The 22,153-nt window shown below is 40.1% G+C and overlaps 1 protein-coding gene across 1 annotated transcript in view; it reads right to left on the minus strand.

The window, feature by feature from the left end:
• The window catches only part of LOC124500926 (ankyrin repeat domain-containing protein 26-like), a 105,145-nt gene that overhangs the window by 77,042 nt on the left and 5,950 nt on the right, over positions 1–22,153 (minus strand). Inside the window, exons 2-6 of the mRNA XM_047064790.1 lie at positions 21,119–21,233; positions 20,785–20,958; positions 14,655–14,761; positions 12,647–12,711; positions 2,215–2,251 (exon numbers count right to left, since the gene is read on the minus strand). Of these exons, the coding sequence (XP_046920746.1) occupies positions 2,215–2,251; positions 12,647–12,711; positions 14,655–14,761; positions 20,785–20,958; positions 21,119–21,233 (498 nt within the window). The remainder of the gene's footprint in view (positions 1–2,214; positions 2,252–12,646; positions 12,712–14,654; positions 14,762–20,784; positions 20,959–21,118; positions 21,234–22,153) is intronic.

Below are 22,153 nucleotides of genomic sequence, written 5' to 3' on the forward strand. Positions count from 1 at the left end.
GGCACGGTTCAGTGACATTCTCCAACCTTTCAATCTTTAGCCTATGAAGGCACAGACTCCTACAACAAGGATGGGCTCAAATGACCGAGGGTAGGAGCCATGTCCTGCTCCTGGGGAACAAGCTAATTGGGAGTCTCAGTCATCCACACAGTCACCTCAACATAGGCATGTTATCACCTATCCAGATGAAGCTCCCCTACTGATTTGACAAGTCAGTCCTACCCCTGCCCAGCCCTACAGGTACATGGGAAGGGCATCACAGATTTAGGAAAAGAGGTGGAGTGAGGGGACAGCTTGTCTTGGGCCATACATCTCTGTACTTCAGAATCTCCACGCCCCCACCCGCAATTCCTTGAGAGGATCTAAGCCTTCCTCCCTAAGTGGGGGTGGAAGGAGAGGATATCATATTTCTATTTGCTGTAAACAGACTCTTCCCAGCAGCTCAAATGATTTTTAATCTCTCTCATCAGAAAATCGGAGGTATGCTCGCACCTTCAATGAAACCAACACACACACACAAGCAGAAACCTGGTCAGGACCCTCTTGAACTCTCTATTTGAATATGCCTTTCTTAACAACTGCCCTGATCCTGGGTCCTTCATTCCTGTCATTCATCTTTATGTCACTTAGCATAAACCCCCATATTCTGACATCTTTTCTAAAACTCTTATTCCTATCCAACTCAGTGTTGTTCTTCTTGAAACCTGATCTCCTCTGCTAATTCGATTCTTACCATCCTTCATTGTATTCATTAGACCCACTCCCCAGCTTTCTATTATTAAGACATTTGCCTGCAAGATGAAGACAAAAAACAAAGAAAGGAAAGAGAGAAAGAAAGAAAGAAAGAAAGAAAGAAAGAAAGAAAGAAAGAAAGAGAAACAAAACCCGAATTTAAATCTCATTTCTGTCACTTATCATATCCAAATAGGTCACTTCAATCTCTTTTGAGTTTCAAATTCTCCATGGAAACAACCATTGGGCAAGGAGGTTAAACATAGTTTGAAGTACCAGAGGGTATTTTGATGAAGTAATCTCTGAGGTTACCTACATATTGAGATCCTAAGTACTTTTGATTTGGCCTGGACAAATGGAGAGTCCTTAGCTGGCAGAAGTGGAAAAGTTAATGGGAAAAAAAAAAAAGAAATACCAAGAAAACCAGAGAAGAAAGTAAAAAGGCCAAAACACAGTACAGAAAAGTCATGGGGAAAGAAATCTCGAAAAAAAGAAAAAGTTTCCTAGAACTAGTCAAGGGTACTAGCCCAAAAGGAAACCAGACTGGGAACCTAGGCAACAGAGAATCATAGAGCAATATCCTCGAAATAGAGGCTGAATTTAATTAATGTAACATGGTCTGCAACTAGATATCCTTCCCTTACAGAAAACTCATTTGTCTCAAGAAGAGGGGATATCACCACATCTAAGGAGCTGCCTGACTAGATCTTGCTTATTATGTATAAAGCGTGACACCATGGCCATAGCTGACATCCACCCTAAAATCTCTGATGGTAAAAACAAGGGACTAGTTACCACTGCACTAATTACTTTTGTTAGCACTAGTGGTCAAACATATAAGAGCAAATGCTTGGACTAACCTGGTTTCTTAAGAAAACCCTAAATTAGAGTTCCGACACCATTACCTTTGACATTCTGAGTTGATCTGTCCTAGGATCTGTATCTTCATCTCAGTGCTGCTGAGGAACCAGAGAATAGATGTGGAAGCTACACAGTCTGATGGCCAAACCCCCTCAGCTACTCATTAACTATGGAATCACGGGGCGAGTAATCAACCTCCCTGAACCACAGTTGCCAGAGTAATTAAAAGTAGGCTACAATAACACAGCTACTTTGCAAAGCTATGCAATGACTATATAACTTAACAGATGTTATGCATATGATATAATGTCCAGTCAAGGGTAGAAGACTCAACAACTGCTTTTGTTCTCTGCGTTCCCTCAGGAAACACATAACTTTCAGTTCATTCCTTTCCTTTCCTTTCCTTCCATTTTCCGTTTCATTTCATTTCATTCCTTTATACTGTGAGAGTGAGTGCACACAGAAAGAGGGAAAGATATCCCAAGGAGGCTGTCAGCGCAAAACCCGACGTGGGGCTTGAACTCACAAACCCGAGTTGAAATCAAGAGTCACACCCTTAACCGACTGAGCCACCCAGGTGCCCCAATAAATGTCATGATTACAAATGCATAAAAATCCTACCTGGTTATAGAGTCTTCCTCAGCATTCTTATCTGTTCCTAAAGAAAAAAGCAAAATACATGTTAAATCAACAATCGAAAAATATAGGAAATTACAAGTGTATGGCTCATGATTTGTTCAAAAGTATTCCTTTGGGACCACACCTGGAAACCACACTACACTGAATGGTAATTATACCATTGGTAGGCTTAAAGCACTAACAAATCTGACTTTCTCCTCTATATTGACCAAAGGCAAGAATGGGTTTCATCGGAATTTGACACCTACAGGTGAACGGATGATCATCACTGACCGACTCTATGACACTGAAGGAAAATGGTATCGTTAGGAGAATGATTATCCTAAGCTGACAATGTCACACTGAAACTAGCATGATTTTTCTGGACTTCCACTACTAGAGGAGTTAAAAGAGAGTATATTTATTTTTGCTGTAACACGGCAGAACTTCCCCAGCCCTTCAGTACAGACTGTTCAGTTTTAGGACGAAACACCCCCTCACAAAGTGTGCTCTATAGCTATTGTACTTTGCAGCATGGCCAAACCATAGCAAACAGACTCTCCCTGGCCTTATTTCCAATGGCAAGGTAAGTAAGAAGGATTTGGCATTCCAGTTTGATAAAGTTCTAACCTCTTGAGACTGTCTCCTTCCATTGCTAGAGAGTCTATCTAGTCCCACCGTACATCACAGAGGAGGATGATCCCAATGTGAATGCTATGTAGTGGTTCATGATGTCATTTTTCTCAACCCTCCCCAGTAGGTGACACACATCTAGAGAAATCATGCTTTTTTCATGGAAGGCAGGTATCATCAGATCCTCTACTGATGAGCAACAAAACAAAACCAAGGGCAAAGAATATCTTGAATGCCTACATTCAATTACGGGGGAATTTTAATTTTCTAAACATTCAAGATGCCCACTGTATGATTCTTACTATATGACACTCTGGAAAGAGCAAGACTATGGAGGTAACGGTTGGGGTGAATGTAGGGATAAAGGGGCACAGCACAGAGGACCTTTAAGGCAGTGAAACTCTTTCACATGATACCACAAAGGTGGATTCACATCATTACACATTTGTTAAAACTCATAGAATGTATAACACCAAGGCTGAACACTAACGCAAATTAGAGACTTTGCCTGAAAATGATGAGTTAGTGTCCGTATAAAACACATCACTGTTGTCAGGGTGCCTGGGTGGCTCAGTTGGTTCAGTGTCCAAGTCTGGATCTGAGCTCAGGTCATGATCTCACAGTTCATGGGACCAAGTCCTGCATCAGGCTCTGTGCTGACAGCACAGGATTCTTTCTCCTTTCTCCCTCTGCCCCTTCGCTGCTCACACGCATGCATGCTCTCTCACTCAAAACTAAACAAAGGAACTGAAGAAAAGATACTACTCAAAATGGACCACTGTCGTGCAAGATGTTGACAACAGGGGAGGCTAGGCGTGTACGGGAGCATGGTATGGTATATGGAGACTCTCTGTACTTTCTATTATATTTTGCTGTGAACTGAAAACTGCTGTAACGATAAGGCTCATTAAATGTAAACAACAACAACAACAACAACAACAGAACACGGTATCCACTGAAGCTACTCTTACCATATATTAATGCAAGATACAGTCACCTTGAAAATTAAGATAGATATAAAAGTAACACAGTAGGGGTACTGTCTCCCATATGGAATTATATGAAAATACATAAGGCAAAATACAAAAATACAAAAGTTACTTGTATACTTAGGAAAGAAAACAATTGGTGAATATGATCAAATATCTTATAACTATAAACAGGAATTCAGCACTATATGAATCAAACCTGGGTTTTGCATACAATTAAGAGATTTTATTCTAATTTTAAATCAAAAATCATTATGTTGATCGTATCTAAGAATCATAATGAAAGCTTAATCACATTAAAAGATTATAATGACCTAATATGGCCCTAGTCTTTTTTGTACAAATACCTACTTCATATGGATGATGAAACTGAAACCAGTACCATGGTAACCATCATATTACTTGCTAGTAAAATAAAATTTTAAGACACCACCAAAAATTAAGTCAGGGCTATAATTCCTATGCAGAACAGATTTCATCCAGCAGGCCAAAGATGGCTACCCTCAGAACATCCTCCTTGAATGACTGGCCCTTGGTTGTTCCCTGGGATCTTGCACTTAAGGAAGGTTCCCACCATTTCCTAGCTGGTTAAGAGTGGCTCACTGTGCCTAAGTGCTGGTACAATCAATGTGCTTAAGGCCGTACACTTGATTTCCTTCTGGAAACCTGGGATTTTGGCACATGCTAAGGAGAAGATGCCTATGTGATTAGCGTTTGATGAAAACCTTGGGCACTGAGTACCCATAAGCCTCGTACTGGCAGACAACATTTCACTTGTGCTGTCCTAATTTCATGCTGGAGGAATTAAGCACATCCTGCTAACTCCATAGAGAAAGGATTCCTGGAAGCCTGCGCTTGGTCTCCTCTGGACTTCACCCCATGCACCTTTTCTCTGTGCTGATTGGCCTTCCTAGCCTGTCCCCATACGAAACCACAGGCATGAGTGCAACTATATGCTGAGTCCTGTGAGCTCTTCTAGTGAATAATCAAATCTGGGTGCCGTTGGGGAGCCTCTAACACAACTGCATTATATGAAATTTTTATTATTTGGGTTGATGTCTTACACGTGGTTACAGTCAGAAGGTTATGTCACAGAATACCTGTCCTGGAATCTCTTTTTCTTGGTATTTGCCTAGAAAATTCCTACATTCCTATATATCCATTTGAGGAAAGGTTTCAAAGGAATAGATGAAATCATGATGTCAGAAAGTGTGAAACAAGCAACACTCCGATTTTACTCAGAAAAACAAAAGAGAGAGAATCCTGGTGGTTGCCACTATGTTCTACCATATACAAGTTCCTCTCAAATATGAAAAATAAGTTCATTTTCTCCAACTCACTAGGACTTAGTTCATTTTTCTGGCAGATAGGAATCAAAGAAGTAACAGGGATCGTTCTAGAAAAAACAGAACTATCAGACCCAGTATAAAAACATACTACCGATTATATTCTTTTTGTCTCGTTTCCTTAATTTCTTAGAAAATTAAAAATATAGTTCACCTATTAAAGGCAGTTATTGCCAAAATAATCAAAAAGTCATAATTACTGTGTCCAAATTGTCAGGGGAATTATCCACTCCACCCTGAAAACAGCAGATTTGAGCATTGAAGATCAATAGGACCCATTTGGGGGAAGGCAAAGTGAGTTATCTTCTATATAATTGGTTCAAAACTTGGTATTCCAATTGGCCACATATTCTTGTTAAGTCACAGCTTACCAATTTGTGAAAAAAATATTAAAGCAGTTCACTTTAAAACTGTACCCTACAAAAATTTCTACCTGACAATCCAGAAAATGCTTTCAATCTTGACAGGACATCATCACGGACACTATCACTGTCACTATCACTGTGTGTACAGGTAGAAAGTCGTTTTGCCTAAGAAACTCATAAAGATGTCACAAACTTGAGATTAGGTAGCCCAATGCCTTAGAAGGAAATATACATATATGTTCAACATGCATATGGTGGAAATGTATTCTAATAGTAGAAGATTCCAAGACAATTTTCCTTAGAGCTTTCTGTAGGGATGAAATTCAGAAAGGCAGACTAAAAGGAGAGATATCAGAAGAAGGCCAATCAAAAGAAAATAAAGAGAGACAGCACTAACAAAATACAGTCAGGTATTCAAACATAACAAAAAAGACACAAGCAAAAATAATCCCACATTGACTTTTTTACTGACATCACTAGAATGTGATGTCATTTTCTCCTTGTTATGATATTAGTTTTCTGCAATAACATATTGACACGAGGTCGGTTTCTCCAGTCTGCTGCTCTAGAAACTATTTCTGATCAAAACTTAAAGCTATTAAAAATACAGCTGTCTCGGGATTCCGTGCCAGAGACAGGGCCTGACAGTGGCTTCCAGCTGTTGCTGCCAGATTTTTGTCCCAGTATTCATCCAGAAGAGTTCATCAAGGACTTGAGGAAAACCCCAAGTACTCCCACAAGCAGCAGGTAAGAACGACAACACTTTTCCTCACACTTGACTCCTAGGTTTTGACAATTATGGAAAAATGCTGGGCAAGTATACTCACCAGGCTAGACCATTTTCCCTTGACCCTGCCTGGGTAGGTGTTGCATTTACAAAAAGTTAGATAGGACCTTGGTTGATATGTTATTTTTCCACGTTTGGACACCGAAAGCACCAACCACGTAAATAAAAGGCCTTAACTCACAAATTGTTCTTTTGAAAAGGTTACCACCAGAGAACTTTTAAAAGTTAAATCCAACTTTCTTTGTAGTAATTTGATAAAATACTCCTGCTTGAAGTTTTTGAAAATTTTCTCCACATCACTTCCTCTAATTCCTCGCCTACTTTTTCCCTAGCACTCCTCAGTCTTCTTTACTAACTGCCATTCTTCCATCCATCCTCTCTAAAATGGTATCCCCAGGGTTTGTTCACTGGCCTTCTCATTCTCCATGTTCTCCATCATGGACAAGCTCAATCTTTATCCAAGCTATGACTCTGCCTAATAATTCTAAGCAGATTATTTCAAATCTGCACCTCCAATCTTGAAGGTCTATCTCCAGCTGGAAACTCCTATTATTCAATTATCCAAATACTGAGAATATCCTACATGGATATTCCATCAAAGTCAACATATACAGAAAACTACTGGTCTTCCTCATTCCTGCTGCTCTCCTCTGTTCATCTGATAAAGTCCTACTCATTCTTCATGTCCAATTTAAATGCTGGTGCACAACCTGGAAACCTCTGAATCTTCTGAGAGTTCTCTCTCACCCCCTAACTTTTTATATTCAGGAATCACAAACTCATATTAACTGTACTGTTTCTGTCTCTGCTTTATCTTTCCCCTGCCACTGCCCTAGTCAAACATGAGTTCTTAACTGATGATTTTCACAGGGGAAAAAAAAAGCCACCAAATATTATTGTTATTTCTTAAACGACTAAAAAATTTTCAGCAAAACAAATGAGAAAGACCCAAGGCCCAGAAAAAAAAAAATTAATGGAGTAAACTGAACCCCCTGACGTTTTCAATCTACACAGCTGAAAGTTTCACAATGGACTAATACCAGGCTAAGAAAACAAGAGCTTCCTTTGCCTCCCAGTCTCTTTATGTGGTTTCCTATAACCTATCCTCCATATGAGGGTTCAGAAAACTACGGCCACAGGCCAAATCCAACCTGCCATCTGGTTCTGTAAATAATGTTTTATTGGGGCATAGTCCCAGGTCTTCACTTACATATTGCTACGGCTGCTTTCACACTACAAGGGCAGAGCTGAGAGACCACATCACCTAAAATATTCACTGGCTCTTTAGGGAAAAAGGCTTGGTGATCTGTATTTTATGCCATAACCAGAGTGTCCTAACTCAAATCTAATCTTCTTAGTCTTCGGCTTCAAATTCTCCAAACTCCCTGCATCAAATACTGCCGCCTCCCTCCCTAAGAGCCCTTCCATATTCTTCATTCTTGCTAGAGAATCACAACTTTATTTGGATATTGCTGTCTCCATACACAAAGAAGGTGGCCTCACCCTGGCTTCAAAAAGAGAAAGGATTATTCTAAGCTAATCACAGTACCTGATTTACCAGGGACCAGTTTAGGAGTGAGTATGTGATGTAACCTAGTCTTTAAAATGCTAGAGGAAGGCTACTGCAAGCCTCTTCCTAGTGAAAAGAAACACCTAAAGAAAAGCAGTCCTTCCCACCCACTGGATGTTGCCATGTGAGAGTATGATACCTGGAGCTGTCGCTAATTAGCCACCCCAGAAAGGAGAAATAAAAACACCACCAACTCCAAAACTGAACAAGAGATGACTGGGATCCTGATGACATCACCGAACCATCAAAACATTTCTGGTTCCTACTGTTTTCGTCGCTGTTAGAAGTCACCTATTATTTGCCGCTAAAAGCATTCTACCGAAGAAACTTCCCAAGGCCTATCGGGTAAGATCTACTCCTTTCTATAGCACTGACAAACTTCCATAAGCTTGTCTTACCTAGGTATTCACCTCATTCCCAACCATTCCCATAGCACACGTTTTCTACCAGCAAAACCCAACTGCTCATAAATCCTGCTAAGTTCACTCGTACACCTTCGCCTCTGCACTGCTGTGTACTCCGCCAAACACGTAATCGTGACAGTTTACAAACATTGTCAAACATACAAATGTTGGTCCTGCCAAACATTGTCATTCTGCCTCTCTACCTGGCAAACTGAACTACTCACCCTGCATGCTTACCGTAGGTTCTACCCAGTCTTTGAAAACTCTGACTCCTCACCGTGAACTTACGGTAACTGGAACAAATGCCAATACAAAATAACAATGATAATTATAAACTCTACGAGACTCTGGCACCTAGTAAGCACTAAAGAGAGTAAATAATACAAATGACAGGGATAACAACAAACTCCTGGGGTGCAGAGACTGGTTTTTGAATGTTTGTATTCTACAACAGGATAACACTTAGTAGCTAAAAGGCACTTAAGAGTGACTTGTGAAGTGAACAAATGGACGTGAATAAAAATGATTCCTTTGAAAATTATTTTTAAAAACCACAGAAACTTTTCTGTTTCAAAAACCGCAAGGACAGCTCTATTCTCTTATGAGCACCTTCATGATCCAAACGCTGTCTGCTCGATCTTTGCCTTTGCTGTAACTTCCAAAACTAACCTACAGAAGGTCTTTGGTAACAGTCTACCAGGTTAAAGCTTTCTTCCTACTTTTCAGATTGTGCAGTGCACTAGGTGCCACAACTAGGGAGCAACAGTAGCATTTTGTGTGTGTGTGTGATTGTGAAACATCTTTGTGCTTTTATTATAATTCCTGGAGCCCAAGTTGCCCTATTTGAATACTTATGAAGATAAAATTTTGACTAATGGCAACAGAGTATCTTATTCTAACAAAATTACACTGTCGTGACAATTCTCCAAGAAACAGAAGAAAACATTGTTCTAATGAAGTCAACATATCTCATTCTGGATTTGTTGTTGTTGTTGTTTTTAAATATTTATTTATTTTGAGAGAGACAGAGCATGCATGTACAGGGGAGGGGCAGAGAGAGAAGGAAAAGGGAAAATGCCACACAGGCTCTGAGCTGTCAGCAAAGAGCCTGACAGAGAAGTCTGACACAGGACTCCGACTCACCAACTGTGAGATGATGACGACCTGAGCTGAAATCAAGAGTTGGACACTTAACCGACGTAGCCACCCAAGCGCCCCTCTCTTTCTGTTTTGATTTATGAGGAGTGAAGTTGATAACGGTGAGACCTTGATACAATATGTGAAATAACCTATGCCTCTCAACAAGGCATTGCTTTTCTTTGGTACTACTGGCAGCTATCTGTAAAAAACAATCTCATTGGCATTGCTGCACACTAGCTAAGTTTTGCAGTTCTTATGATTTGCCATTTGTTTATGGTACCAGGGCAGTACTGTAGAATTCCCAGTTTTAGGGCTGGTTAATTTTTTTTCAACGTTTATTTATTTTTTTGGGACCGAGAGAGACAGAGCATGAACGGGGGAGGGGCAGAGAGAGAGGGAGACACAGAATCGGAAACAGGCTCCAGGCTCTGAGCCATCAGCCCAGAGCCTGAGGCGGGGCTCGAACTCACAGACCGCGAGATCGTGACCTGGCTGAAGTCAGATGCTTAACCGACTGCGCCACCCAGGCGCCCCTAGCTGGTTAATTTTTTAATGAGACAAATCACTAGGTAACAATATTTACTAAATATAATCCATTTATAAACATTTTATAAAAGATCCATTTTTATAGCAAGTGCAATTTGTTATAATATGTTTATGGACGAAACATAAAACCTACTAACTTAAAAATCTTTTTTCCTCTGGGCACCTGGATGGCTCAGTTGGTGAAGCATCTGACCTTGGCTCAGGTCGTGATCTCGCAGCTCACGAGTTCGAGCCGCACATTGGTCTCTCTGCTGTCAGTGGTGGAGCCTGCTTTGGATCCTCTGTCTACCTCCCTCTGCCCCTCTCCTGCTCGCTCGCTCTCTCTCTCTCTCTCTTTCTCTCTCAAAATTAAATAAACAGTTAACAAAGCATTTTCGTATTTATTACACAAAGATGTCACATGGTATTTTAGGGGTCACGACTAAAATAATGAATTTCTTCTCAGATAATACTGCCTCATATTTTCAATTACCTACAGTTAACTTCTTAAATCATTCTGAACATTAGACTCTAAAGAAAGAAATTAAGAAAGAAAATGAATACACATGCAATTTACACATTGGTGTTCTTTTCTTCATTGTTCTTTCATTATCAAAACACCCTTACTCTGACTTTACCTATGTTAGGACCACCAAGAGCAATTCACTATGTAAAGTCTTACCTGGATTGCTATTTTGCAAAGAATTTTTAAGCATGATTTCTTCTTTATGGTGGCAAATTATTTCGTCACTGCTATGTATAAAAAAGGGTGATAAATAATATTACTATTTTAATGCTGATATGAAAAACATTTACGAAATGCATCAAATTCTTAGAGTATTTCAAATAATATCAGAGCAAATATCAAAACTTGAATTACCCCATATACTTCAAATTTGTACATTCTAGAAGCCTTTCATTAAGTCTCTACTTAAAGAAGAAAAAAACAGGAAGATGAACCAGTCATGAATTGAGGGCATTCTAGCTTAGTCAATTAAAACTAGCTTGCCAGGGGCACCTGGGTAGTTAAGCACCCAACTTTAGCTCAGGTCATGATCTCACGGGTTATGGCTTTGAGCCCCACGTCAGGCTCTGTGCTGATAGCGCAGAGCCTGGAGCCTGCTTCGGATTCTGTGTCTCCCTCTCTCTCTGCAACCACCCCCCACCCCAGCTCATACTCCGTCTCCCTCTATCAAAAGTAAATACACATCAAATAGTAATGAGAATAATTAGAATTCGCTTGCCAGGATGGAAAGAGTTTGGAACTCAGAAGTTCTAGCTCTATAACCTATAGCTATTTGTTCTTGGAGAAGCCACTTCTCTTTGGCTCAAAATCTCCCTCTATAAAACAAGGGAAATTACTGCCTTAGTTTACAAGGTTGATAAGAGGATTTAATGAGATATTATACCCAAAACATGGCCTCTCAGGCCATGGCCTCTTAGGTGATGCTCATTACTCTGGGAAGGGCAAGATGAGACCTTCCATGACCTCAGAAAAGATGCTCCAACAGGATTTAAAGTGGTGATCCAGGGGCACCTGGGTGGCTCAGTCCGTTGGGCATCCAACTCTTGATCTCAGCTTGGGTATTGATCTCAGGCTCATGAGTTCGAGCCCCATGGTGGACTCCACGCTGGGCATGGAGCCTACTTAAAAAAAAAAAGGCAGGGGTACAGATCTACTAACAAAGGAGAAAGGGAAGTCCGATCTCTTCCTGCAGCATCATTTGAACCTCTCTGACAGCTTAGAATGGTCCCAACTAACATCTTCTGGCCAAAAAAAAGACAAACAAGATCCTCAAAGGGTAACTCATAAGGAAAGTCTAGGCTAAGATATGGGTTCCACATAAGGTCTTTGAGCGTGGAGGGACAGGGGTGTATGGCGAAAGCCAGGAGGCCCAGCTGCCCCAACAGGGTGCTGGTGCTTTGGGAGAGCTGCTGAGCATATGTGCATGTGCAGTGAACAAAAGAAACTTTGTAACTTTGAAATCTAAGTGTGGATCACCATGAAGACTGAAAAATCTGGATCAGCAAGGGAATCCTGGGAGCAAAGGTCAATCACCACCAGACTGCAGCACCAGTTTCAACAGCAATGGCACAGAAACAGAATCAAAGAAAACTGTAGAATGATCAGATGCCCTTTTGTCCCCTCCAAATGACTTGTGAAAGAGGACTGTCTCTTTGGTCTTAGGGTGCTCCTTAGGTTCTTGTAAAATTCAAGGGACAGAGTACAGGAGATAGCCCTCAAAGGAAAGTACAGGGTCCTCTACAAAACTGAACATTTCAAGACCCAGGTTACTAGTTAGAAAACGCAGAGATGTAACATTATTTGTGCCCCATGAAGACGGGTTATACTTGAAATGAAATGCATAATCCTGGACGATAAAGGTCTCAAAAGTCCTGAGATAAAGAATCCTGCACACATTCCTACTTCTAACTAGTCTAGTCCTTTGCTTGATTTCTGGCTCATGTTGTGGACTAACCGACTGCCATTCCAAAACTGCCTGACCAAACTACGAAATCCCATCTGTTCCATACGAAGATAACAGTTACATTATTTTAAAACTCAGTTTAGTAATAACTAGCATTTTAATACAAACACTTACAGATTAAAACCCTTAATATAAGCATATTCATCTGTAGCCCATCCATATACATCTTGAGGAAAAGGGTCAATACCTTGCTGAAGAAGAAGCCTGACTACATTTGTTGCGTCATAATTTACAGCAAGCATGAAGGCTGTTCTAAAATAACAGAGATAACTTCACTCTTAGGAATCTAGAGTTATTTAAACAGCTAATTTGATACGCTGTATCAGGTTAATATCTTGCCTATCTGTTCAGAATCGACCATTTACATGTTTCAGTGTTCATCTTTGTAAATGATCTCCAAGGCCAAAATGAAGGGACAAAAAGGAAGCTTCTTGTCCCACTTGGGTGATGTATTATAGAGTTGCTAATTTAAAGTCCTTTGATAAACAAGAAACTATGCTGAGGTCACTTATCCGAATAGGTAAAGATTTTAAAAAAGAATTCCCCATGTCTTCCTTAATCTGATACGGTGCACTTCAGAGCCATCTAGAGGTCAAGTAATTATAGAAACTATCTGCAGGCTTAAAATGATAATATTTTAATGCGAATGCTAACAAAATAGGCATAATTATAGTTAAGGATGCTGATAAGCGTATGGTAGGCGCTAAATTAAATGCTATGTATATAAAACATTATTTACGCACAACCACCCTTGAAGGATATATTATCATCATCCTTTTCATATCAGGAAACATATTTAGTGATGATACGTAACTCTCCCAAGGTCACAACACCTAGCCAGTAGGAAAGCTATGAATCAACTTAGTCTTGTGTGAATCCAAAGCACATCTCTTCCTTCTTTATCACCCACCTATTACTTATCCTCATTAAAGGAAAAGTCTATTCAGTTAAAGTTATCTTTCATCTTTCTACTCCTACCAATTAAAAATAAAATCAAAAATACATATACTGGACATGAAAAAGGGTAACACCTGATGAGACCTGGTAATAGCAATTAATCATCACTTAGAGATCACCTAACGACATCAGTATTCCTCAAAAAAGAAAAAAAAAGCAATTTAAAGAAAAGTGTCATCCAGAAGACAAAACAAATCCTATTTATGTTTAATACGCATCTTTTTTTAAACATTTATTTGCTTTTGGGAGACAGAGCTCAAGCAAGGGAGAGGGAGAGAGAGAGGGATACACAGAATCCAAAGCAGCTCCAGGCTCCGAGCCGTCAGCTCAGAGCCCGACGTGGGGCTCGAACCCACGAACCATGACACCATGACCACAGCCAAAGTCATAGACTTAACCAACTGAGCCACCCAGGCACCCCAATATACTTCTTTGAAGGAAAAGTGTATATGAAGTAGAAGTTCTTTTTGTTTTAAGTTTATTTACGATTATTTTGAGAAAGAGAGAGAGTGTACGTGAGAGTGTGGGCAACGGGCAGAGACAGAGAGAGAGAGAGAGAGAGAGAGAGAGAGAGAGAGAGATTGAGAATCTGAAGCAGGCTCTACACTGTCAGCACAGAGCCTGATGTGGGGTTCAACCCACGAACCATGAGATGATCACATGAGCCAAAGTCGGATGCTTAACTAACTGAGCCACCTAGGTGCCTCTACGAAATAGAAGTTTAAAAAAATACCATAAAAGGGTTAAGAAGGCCAATATTGTGTCATAAAGTAAATTAAGAGCTGAGAGTTCACCCTTTATAAAACTAATATGAAATCCCTTTAGTTAACACAAAATCATGTGGCAGAAAAAACAAACACACAAACAAAAAAACCCACTGCAGGAGCAACTGGGGGACTCAGTTGGTTGAGCATCAGACTCTTGACCTCAGCTCGGGTCTTGATCTCAGAGCCATGAGTTCAGGCCCAGTGTTGGACTCCAGGCCGAGCATGGAACCTACTTAAAAATAAACCCTGCAAATGACATGAGTCAACATCATCAAGGAATATGAATTCTGCTATACCCTGTTCTTCATGTTGCCCAGTCAGATTAATTGCTTTCTGCCTAACTGGTGATGTGTTGACATTTTTCACTATATAATTATAAATTAATCTTCTTCTTCTGAAGTTAATCTTCCTGACTTGAATAATTATTACCACTCTAGAACCATACTAAGGTTTAAAAGAAAACTACTGCACCTTTTTAATTTATCCTCTGCATGTATATTTGCCGCCTTTTCTACTAAAAATTCCACTATTTGCTGTTTGTTTTCATTTACAGCAACTAGAAGTGGTGTGAAGTTATCCTGTAAAAGAGCAAAAACAATTCAGAATTTACAAAATTACACCTTTCCATACGGAATTTTAAAACATACAAAAGATCCTCTAAACTTAAACATATAATACAAAAAGTAAATAAAAAATGGCCTCTTCCTTCCCACCCCTGTGCTTTCACCTGCTGCTGCTCCTCTTTAAAATAGCCCTCCTCCACTGGGGCACCTGGGTGGCTCAGTTGGTTAAGTGACCAATTGCAGCTCAGGTCATGATCTCAGGGTTTGTGAGTTTGATCCCTGCATTGTGCTCTATGCTGACCGCACACAGCCTGTAGCCTGTTCCAGATTCTGTGTCTCCCCCCCCCCCCCGCCCTCGCTCTCTCTCTCTCTCAAAAAGAAATACACATTAAAAATTGTTTTTAATAAAATAGCCCTCCTCCACCTTCTTCAACAGATTATATGCAGTCATTCTCCCAAACTCAATTCAAACACTGACTGGTTCCAAGATCGTTGCTTCTATCACAGTACTCATGGTGGTATACTGTAGTTATTGTTCCCTGTCTAAACCAAGAGCTTCTTGAGAGCAGGGGCTATTTCTTATCTCTATATCTCCAAACTCCAAAACACAGCAGTAAATGCTTTAAGTACTTTTACTGAATTAATAACCTAAACGATGATCTCTGGAGCAGTGTTTCTTAAATTATCTTCCAAAGAATACGTACTTTGCCAGAAGGTAAGTACTATGTCCCAATGGAAAGATTTCATGATCACCTATGTTTGAGAAATATTATAAAACTGCATTATATGTCTGGCATTACAAAAATCCATTTAAATCTGCTCAATCCCCATCTGACAATCCTTTTTGTGGCAAACATTCACATTTGAGGAATCAGAGTTTCAGGGATATAGTTTGGAGAGCTTTCTGATAAAGGTGAAGCTTTTCCCCAAGTTATACAAACTTGCTTGTCTTCTGTCAGTGGTATCAGGATCCACTGACATCCGAGATGTCAACATAAGGCATTCCTGCTCCAAATGGGTCACTAAGGAGATGGGCTCAGAACTCCAAGAGATAAGCTTCAAATGAACTTTGATTCCTTAATATTAAATAGCCCATGGGCTTTCTCTTTAGCATTTATAAAATGCTAAAGTTTTATCTTAACTGTTAGGAAGCTCAATATGAAATTTTATTCTCAATTATAATAATCCTGGGACCCTAATGCATACCTACTACTAAAACAATCTGTTTGTATTCTAGTTGTATTCCAGTTTCCACTGGAATAGCTACTTACTTTATATTTTAGGCAAAATATAAATCGGAAATAAAAATATAATGGCTTATCAGTAAAAACTCAAACGCTGGTTTCTACAGATCATGTTTAGCATAATGAAAGTGACCACATTATCTGCACTTTTTGGGGAACAATGCTGAGGAGAAAGAGAATATTGTCTGCAATAGGCATAACCTATTCAACTGTAACCATGATTAATCTAATACGGTTTGCAAATATTCCAATAGGAATACGATTATTCAAATTTTGTTTCTTTTAATGTTTATTTATTTTTGACAGAGAGAGAGAGAGAGACAGAGCATGAGCGGGCAAGGGGCAGAGAGAGACGGAGACACAGAATCCAAAGCAGGCTACAGGCTCTGAGCTGTCAGCACAGAGCCCCACACGGGGCTCGAACTCACAGACCGCGAGATCATGACCTGAGCCGAAGTCGGACACTCAACCGACTGAGCCACCCAGGCGCCCCAGGAATACGATGATTTATAGTACACAGAAGGAAAAAGTGTCTTGTTTTCAAACTAACTTATGGGGCACCTGGGTGGCTCAGTCAGTTAAAAGGCCAACTTCGGTTCAGGTCATGATGTCATGGTTTGTGAGTTCAAGCCCTGCACTGGGCTCTATGCTGACAGCTCAGCCTGGAGCCTGCTTGGGATTCTGTGTCTCCCTTTCTCTCTGCCCCTCCCCCACTGATGCAGGTGCTGCCTCTCCTTCAAAATCAATAAACATTAAAAAAATACCTACAATACAAAAACAACTTAGAAAGTCTAACTTGGAAAATTCAATCCTATTCCGAAGACATTAACATAAAATACAAAATATAATTACAAATCAATATGGATTGCCTTCAAAACCTTGAAAACTTTATCAAAATAGACCATAAAACAGAGGCGCCTGGGTAGCTCAGTCAGTTAAGCATCTGACTCTTGACTTTGGCTCAAGTCATGGTCTCATGATTCATGAGTTCAAACCCAGTGCCTCCTAGGGATTCTCTCTCTCTCTTTCTCAAAATTAACTTAAAAAAAATTACCAAGGTTTCTTTGTGTCCCAAAAGAGATCTGATTAGCACAGTCTAAGAATATATATATATATATATATATATATATATATATATGTATTTACGTATATATATTTATATGTGTGTGTATATGTATATATATATATACATATATATATAGAGAGAGAGAGAGATCATAAAACAGTAATTGCAAACGCAATGCTTATGGAGGCAAAGTAGGTGACTCGAGTAAGTGAAGAACCTAAGTGGGACAGTAGCAAACTGGAGACACACATGCCTCATATAAAAAGGGCAGCCGCTGGAATGCATACCAAACAGTAGTATGGGCTCAAAGTACCCGGTATGATTCTGTAAGAAAAGTCTGAAATCCAGATTTCTGCATGAGTGTCATAATTTTAAACGTTGACTCAATTTATGGAGGAAACTAAACACATCCAGGGGCCAAATTTAGTCAATAGCCCACGGGTATTTTGGTTGTGCATAAAGCAAATATTTGTATGTAAATCTTTCCTGAAGTATCAGTATCACGTTTTACCAAACACTTAGGCCCCAACATGTAATAAAAATTGCTATTAAGACTCATAAGAGGGGAGCCTGGGTGGCTTAGTCAGTTGAGCATCTGACGCTTGACTTCAGCTCAGGTCATGATCCCAGGGTTGTGGGCCTGAGTCCTGCATCAGGCTTGGCACTGAGCTTGGAGCCTGCTTGAGGTTCTCCCTCTCTCCCTCTGCCCTTCTCCCCCACTCACACTCTCTCTGTCTAAAAGAATCACAACAAAAAGACTCGTAACACCCACTTTAAGATTTTTTCCAACGCTTATTAAAACTGCAATCTATCTGTGTTTAATTCTCCCAGAATGTTAATCAAATAGACAAATTAGTTCACAACCATGCTGAAACTAAATTATTCAAACAATTCCCAACTGTATTGTCACTAACTACATTTCCATGTTTAAAACTACCATTTGGCATATGCCAGGGCTATATGAACTTAACAGACATCATAAGACAGTCTGTCACATAGCTTCAACTAATAAAAAAGATTCAAGACTCTCCTCTTGCAATCAGGAAAACACTGCTTGTAATAACCAAATGGCTATGAATATGAGAGAGAGAGAGAGAGAGAGAGAGAGAGAGAGAGCAAGCGTGAGCGAGTAGGGGAGGGGCAGGGAGAGAGACTCTCATGTGTCTCTGCACCATCAGTGCAGAGCCCAATGTGGGGCTCGAACTCACAAACCATGAGATCACAACCTGAGTGGAAGTCGGACGCTTAATCAACCGAACAACCCGGGTACCCCTCCCTTCAGTAGTTAGCTTTTTCTTTTTCTTTTTTAAATGTCCACTTATTTGTGAAAGAGAGAGAAAGAGCACGAGCAGGGGAGGGGCAAAAAGAGAGGGAGACTACAGAATATGAAGCAGGCTCCAGTCTCTGTCTAACCTGTCAGCACAGAGTCCAACACGGGGCTAGAACTTGTGAACCGTGAGATGATGACCTGAGCCTGAAGTCAGATGCTTAACCGGCTGAGCCACCCACACACCCCAGTAGTTCTGAACCAAGAGTTGTAGCACAGTCTCAAAGAAAATATTTCTGAATATCCATGTCTATGTATACATGTTACTAGATTTACTCAAACTCTTCAGGGGAGAGTTTAGGCTTGTAAAAAAAAAAAATTTGAAACTTCCTCAGGGCACTGTGATTCCCCACCACAATTCTAGCTGAGAGCTGGTGCAGCAGACAGTCACATCAGTCTCATGTATGTGGCCAACTCCCTCTATCATTTGAAGATTTAGCCAAAAGAATGACTTATCAAAACTGCATTTAATCTCCCTGAGCAGAGGTAGAACAGGGACTAAATGTAAAGTCAAAATGCAACTTGATTTCATTACTTTTAAACTTCTTACTTCCCATCAAGATATTCTAGATTTCAGAACAGAGTTTAGACTCTTATCTAAGTGGCTTTTTCTGCCAGAATAGGATTATATGACAGTTAATTATTTGTTCTTTCCTCTCCTTGCCCACTTCATCAACCACCTGTTCACTGCCAATCTGATTTCCTCTGAGTCCTCCTACACTTGGTCTCTAGGCAGGTTTACAACTCACTCTTTCCCTAAGTAACAATTATTCCCCTTGAAAATTGAAGACTCCTTGACTAAACATATAAACTGAAGGGGAAAAAAAATAAAACAAACAGCCTCTTCTTGTTATTTTCTCTCACTTGCCAAATTTCCAAATTGGCCCACTTAGTTCTGACTGCTCCCTCCTTTCCCCTTTTTCCTCTTAAGCCTTGGCCAATAAAAGATAAATCCCATTTTTATAAATCACTTTTCTACCAAATGTGAACTTGTCAACAGCAGCAATATTTTTTATTGTAAAATGCATTTGTTTTCTTTGAGTTTTAAGACAAAGCCTAGGGCAAATTTTGCTTTCCTGTGTTGTTTTTCACTAATAAAAAAAAATTGGATGGGAAAAAATATTTGAAAACAGAGTAAGTTTTACGTTTAACAAATATATTGTTTTCATAAGTATTTGCCATAAATACATAAAACAAGGCAGTATTCTCTAATGTTTCTTTAGAAGTATCCTTATTTAAAATGAAATCTTAGGGGTGCCTAGGTGGCTCAGTTGGTAGAGCATCCAACTTCGACTCAGGTCTTGATCTCATGGCTCATGAGTTCATGCCCTGCATTGGGCTCTGTGCTGACAGCTGGGAGCCTGGAGCCTGCTTCAGATTCTGTGTCTCCCACTCTCTCTCTCTGCCCCTCTCCCACTCTTGTTCTGTCTCTGTCTCTCCCTCTCAAAAATAAATAAAAAATAATAAGAAGGAAGAAAGAAAGAAAGAAAGAAAGAACAAAAGAAAGAAAGAAAGAAAGAAAGAAAGAAAGAAAAAGAAATCTTAGATAAATAAGTTATTTCCAAATATTTTCATTCAGGGAATACTTGAACTTCCAAATACGTAAAATTGACCCTACCCGTGTCAACCAAGGGTGTTCCTTCAGGGGCTTCAGCAGTGAGAGGTAATGCATGTCAAGGAAAAGGCAGGCGGGCCAGCAAGTGTGGCCATCATCTACTCCCCATGTACAGCTACAACCCTGCTGAGGAGCTACACAAGGTTGAGCGGGAGCTACTCTCTGAAGTGGGACACCCCAACATGGTACATGGTTGGCCGAGTGGCTACCAACACAAGTAGATGCCTTTGCTGGATGTCAAGACATGACCTGACCCCAATGCCCTCATCTTGAGAGCACCGGGGCCTGCAGTGCCCAGCACCTACAATTGCTGCTTTTTCCTCCTGCTTGCACACAACCAAGCTCTCCCTGCTGGGTCTGGGTCTCCATTCCTCCTCCCACCTATCCCCAGCAGCACCCCTTGCCTAAGCTCCTGCATAGCACCCAGCCTCCATCATCACCTCACTCCCCTCACTAGACCTTTAGTCCTTTATGGGCTCTGAGACTACCATCCACTTATAGGCACTAATGGAAACATTTTCTTTCTGGGGTGGAAGGGTGGCTGGGAGATACAACTTTGCCCTTTCTGTGGACACTACCTTTTTCTAGCCCTCCCTGACTTGGCATTGGAGTTATTTCCATGATGACAGGGCCTGATGGATAGAATTCAGGAGTGAGTGTGTGTGTGTGTGTGTGTGTGTGTGTGTGTGTGTGTGTGTCTGTGTGTGTGTGAAATAAAACATTTTGAGGCTAAAATATTCATGTATATATATAAAATTTCAAATAATGTATAAATTAGTTCTTTACCTTATTTCTTGCTTCAGTATCCGCATTGTATAGCAGCAGCTTCTCTATTATGGATATATTATCACCAAAGGCCGCATAGTGGAGAGCAGTGTTGCCACTCACATCCCTAATATTTGGATCGGCACCGTTTTCCAATAGTATGTTTACACATTTCTCTTCCTGGCACTGTACGGCCTGTCAGTGATATGCCAAGAAACAGAGTGTAAATTCTGAGAATTTTAAGTAAGCATGCCACAGGTTTCACCGATTCGTTTTGTTTCAAGGCAATAACTTCATTTCATTCTAAGGAATGACATCAAATCCATCTCAGGCAGACATAGCTGCTACTACACACCTTCATGAGAGCTGTCCTGTTTTCATGATCACAGAGGTTAAGCTGGCATTTCCTCTCTACTAGGAGGGTCACCACTTCTGGATGGCCATTGGCACAGGCCAAATGGAGAGCAGTCCTAAAAAAGTGAGAGGACTTTTTAGGAAATGATAGTGCACTCTCTCAAAACATGCAGTTAATTCAGGAAATTGTAAACATTAAGTAGCATGTTATTCCTATGCCTCCAAAACAAAGATTCAGTTTTCCTCTGGAGAAAGTACAATATTTAGTAGTGATTACTCATCACACCAATAAAAGAGCAGCATGTTTGAAGAGAAAGAGCATGACCTCGGGATTCAGCTCCACCAGGGTTTCAATCCTAGTTTAACTCTGTCACTCACTAGTTATTGCTTAGACTTATCCTCAATGTCCTCAACAAAAGGGGATAAAAATAGTAGTTGTCTCGGGTCACCTGGCTAGCTCAGTCTGAAGAGCATGTAACTCTTGATCTCAGGGTCGTGAGTTTGAAGCCCCACAGTAGGTGTAGAGATTACAAAAAAAAAAATGATCATAAGAAAATGAAATGAAATGAAATGAAATGAAATGAAATGAAATGAAATGAAATGAAATGAAATGAAATAAAATACACAGTAGTTATCTCACAAGACCTCGTTGTGATGCTTAAGTGAGGATCTATGCAAGTATTTAGAACACTTCCTAGCACAAATAACATCTCAATAGTTGTTGGGTAGTATAATTTTTACCATTACTACTGCTTTACATAGACAACACTTCAATTAGGTACCTTGATACAATTACACCTACTTTGCAGACATGTTTTAAGGATTAGCAAGAATACTGCATTCCAATGATTCTAAGATGCTCATTTTGTCACATTTTAATATCTCTGACATTGGAATGCAATTTATAACTCAAGATGTCTTACAACTGTAACTGGCAGGACTTTAAAAAAAAATTATTGGTACATAAAATAGTGGGACACCATAGAATCTTGGTGCCTTCCATTATGTGAAATGATGGTATATACAATAGGTCTAT

The sequence above is a fragment of the Lynx rufus genome, unplaced genomic scaffold (genome assembly GCF_022079265.1).
Source record: "Lynx rufus isolate CCGP_SWC_20201006 ecotype Redwood Valley unplaced genomic scaffold, mLynRuf1.p SCAF_62, whole genome shotgun sequence".
Taxonomy (NCBI): Eukaryota; Metazoa; Chordata; class Mammalia; order Carnivora; family Felidae; genus Lynx; species Lynx rufus.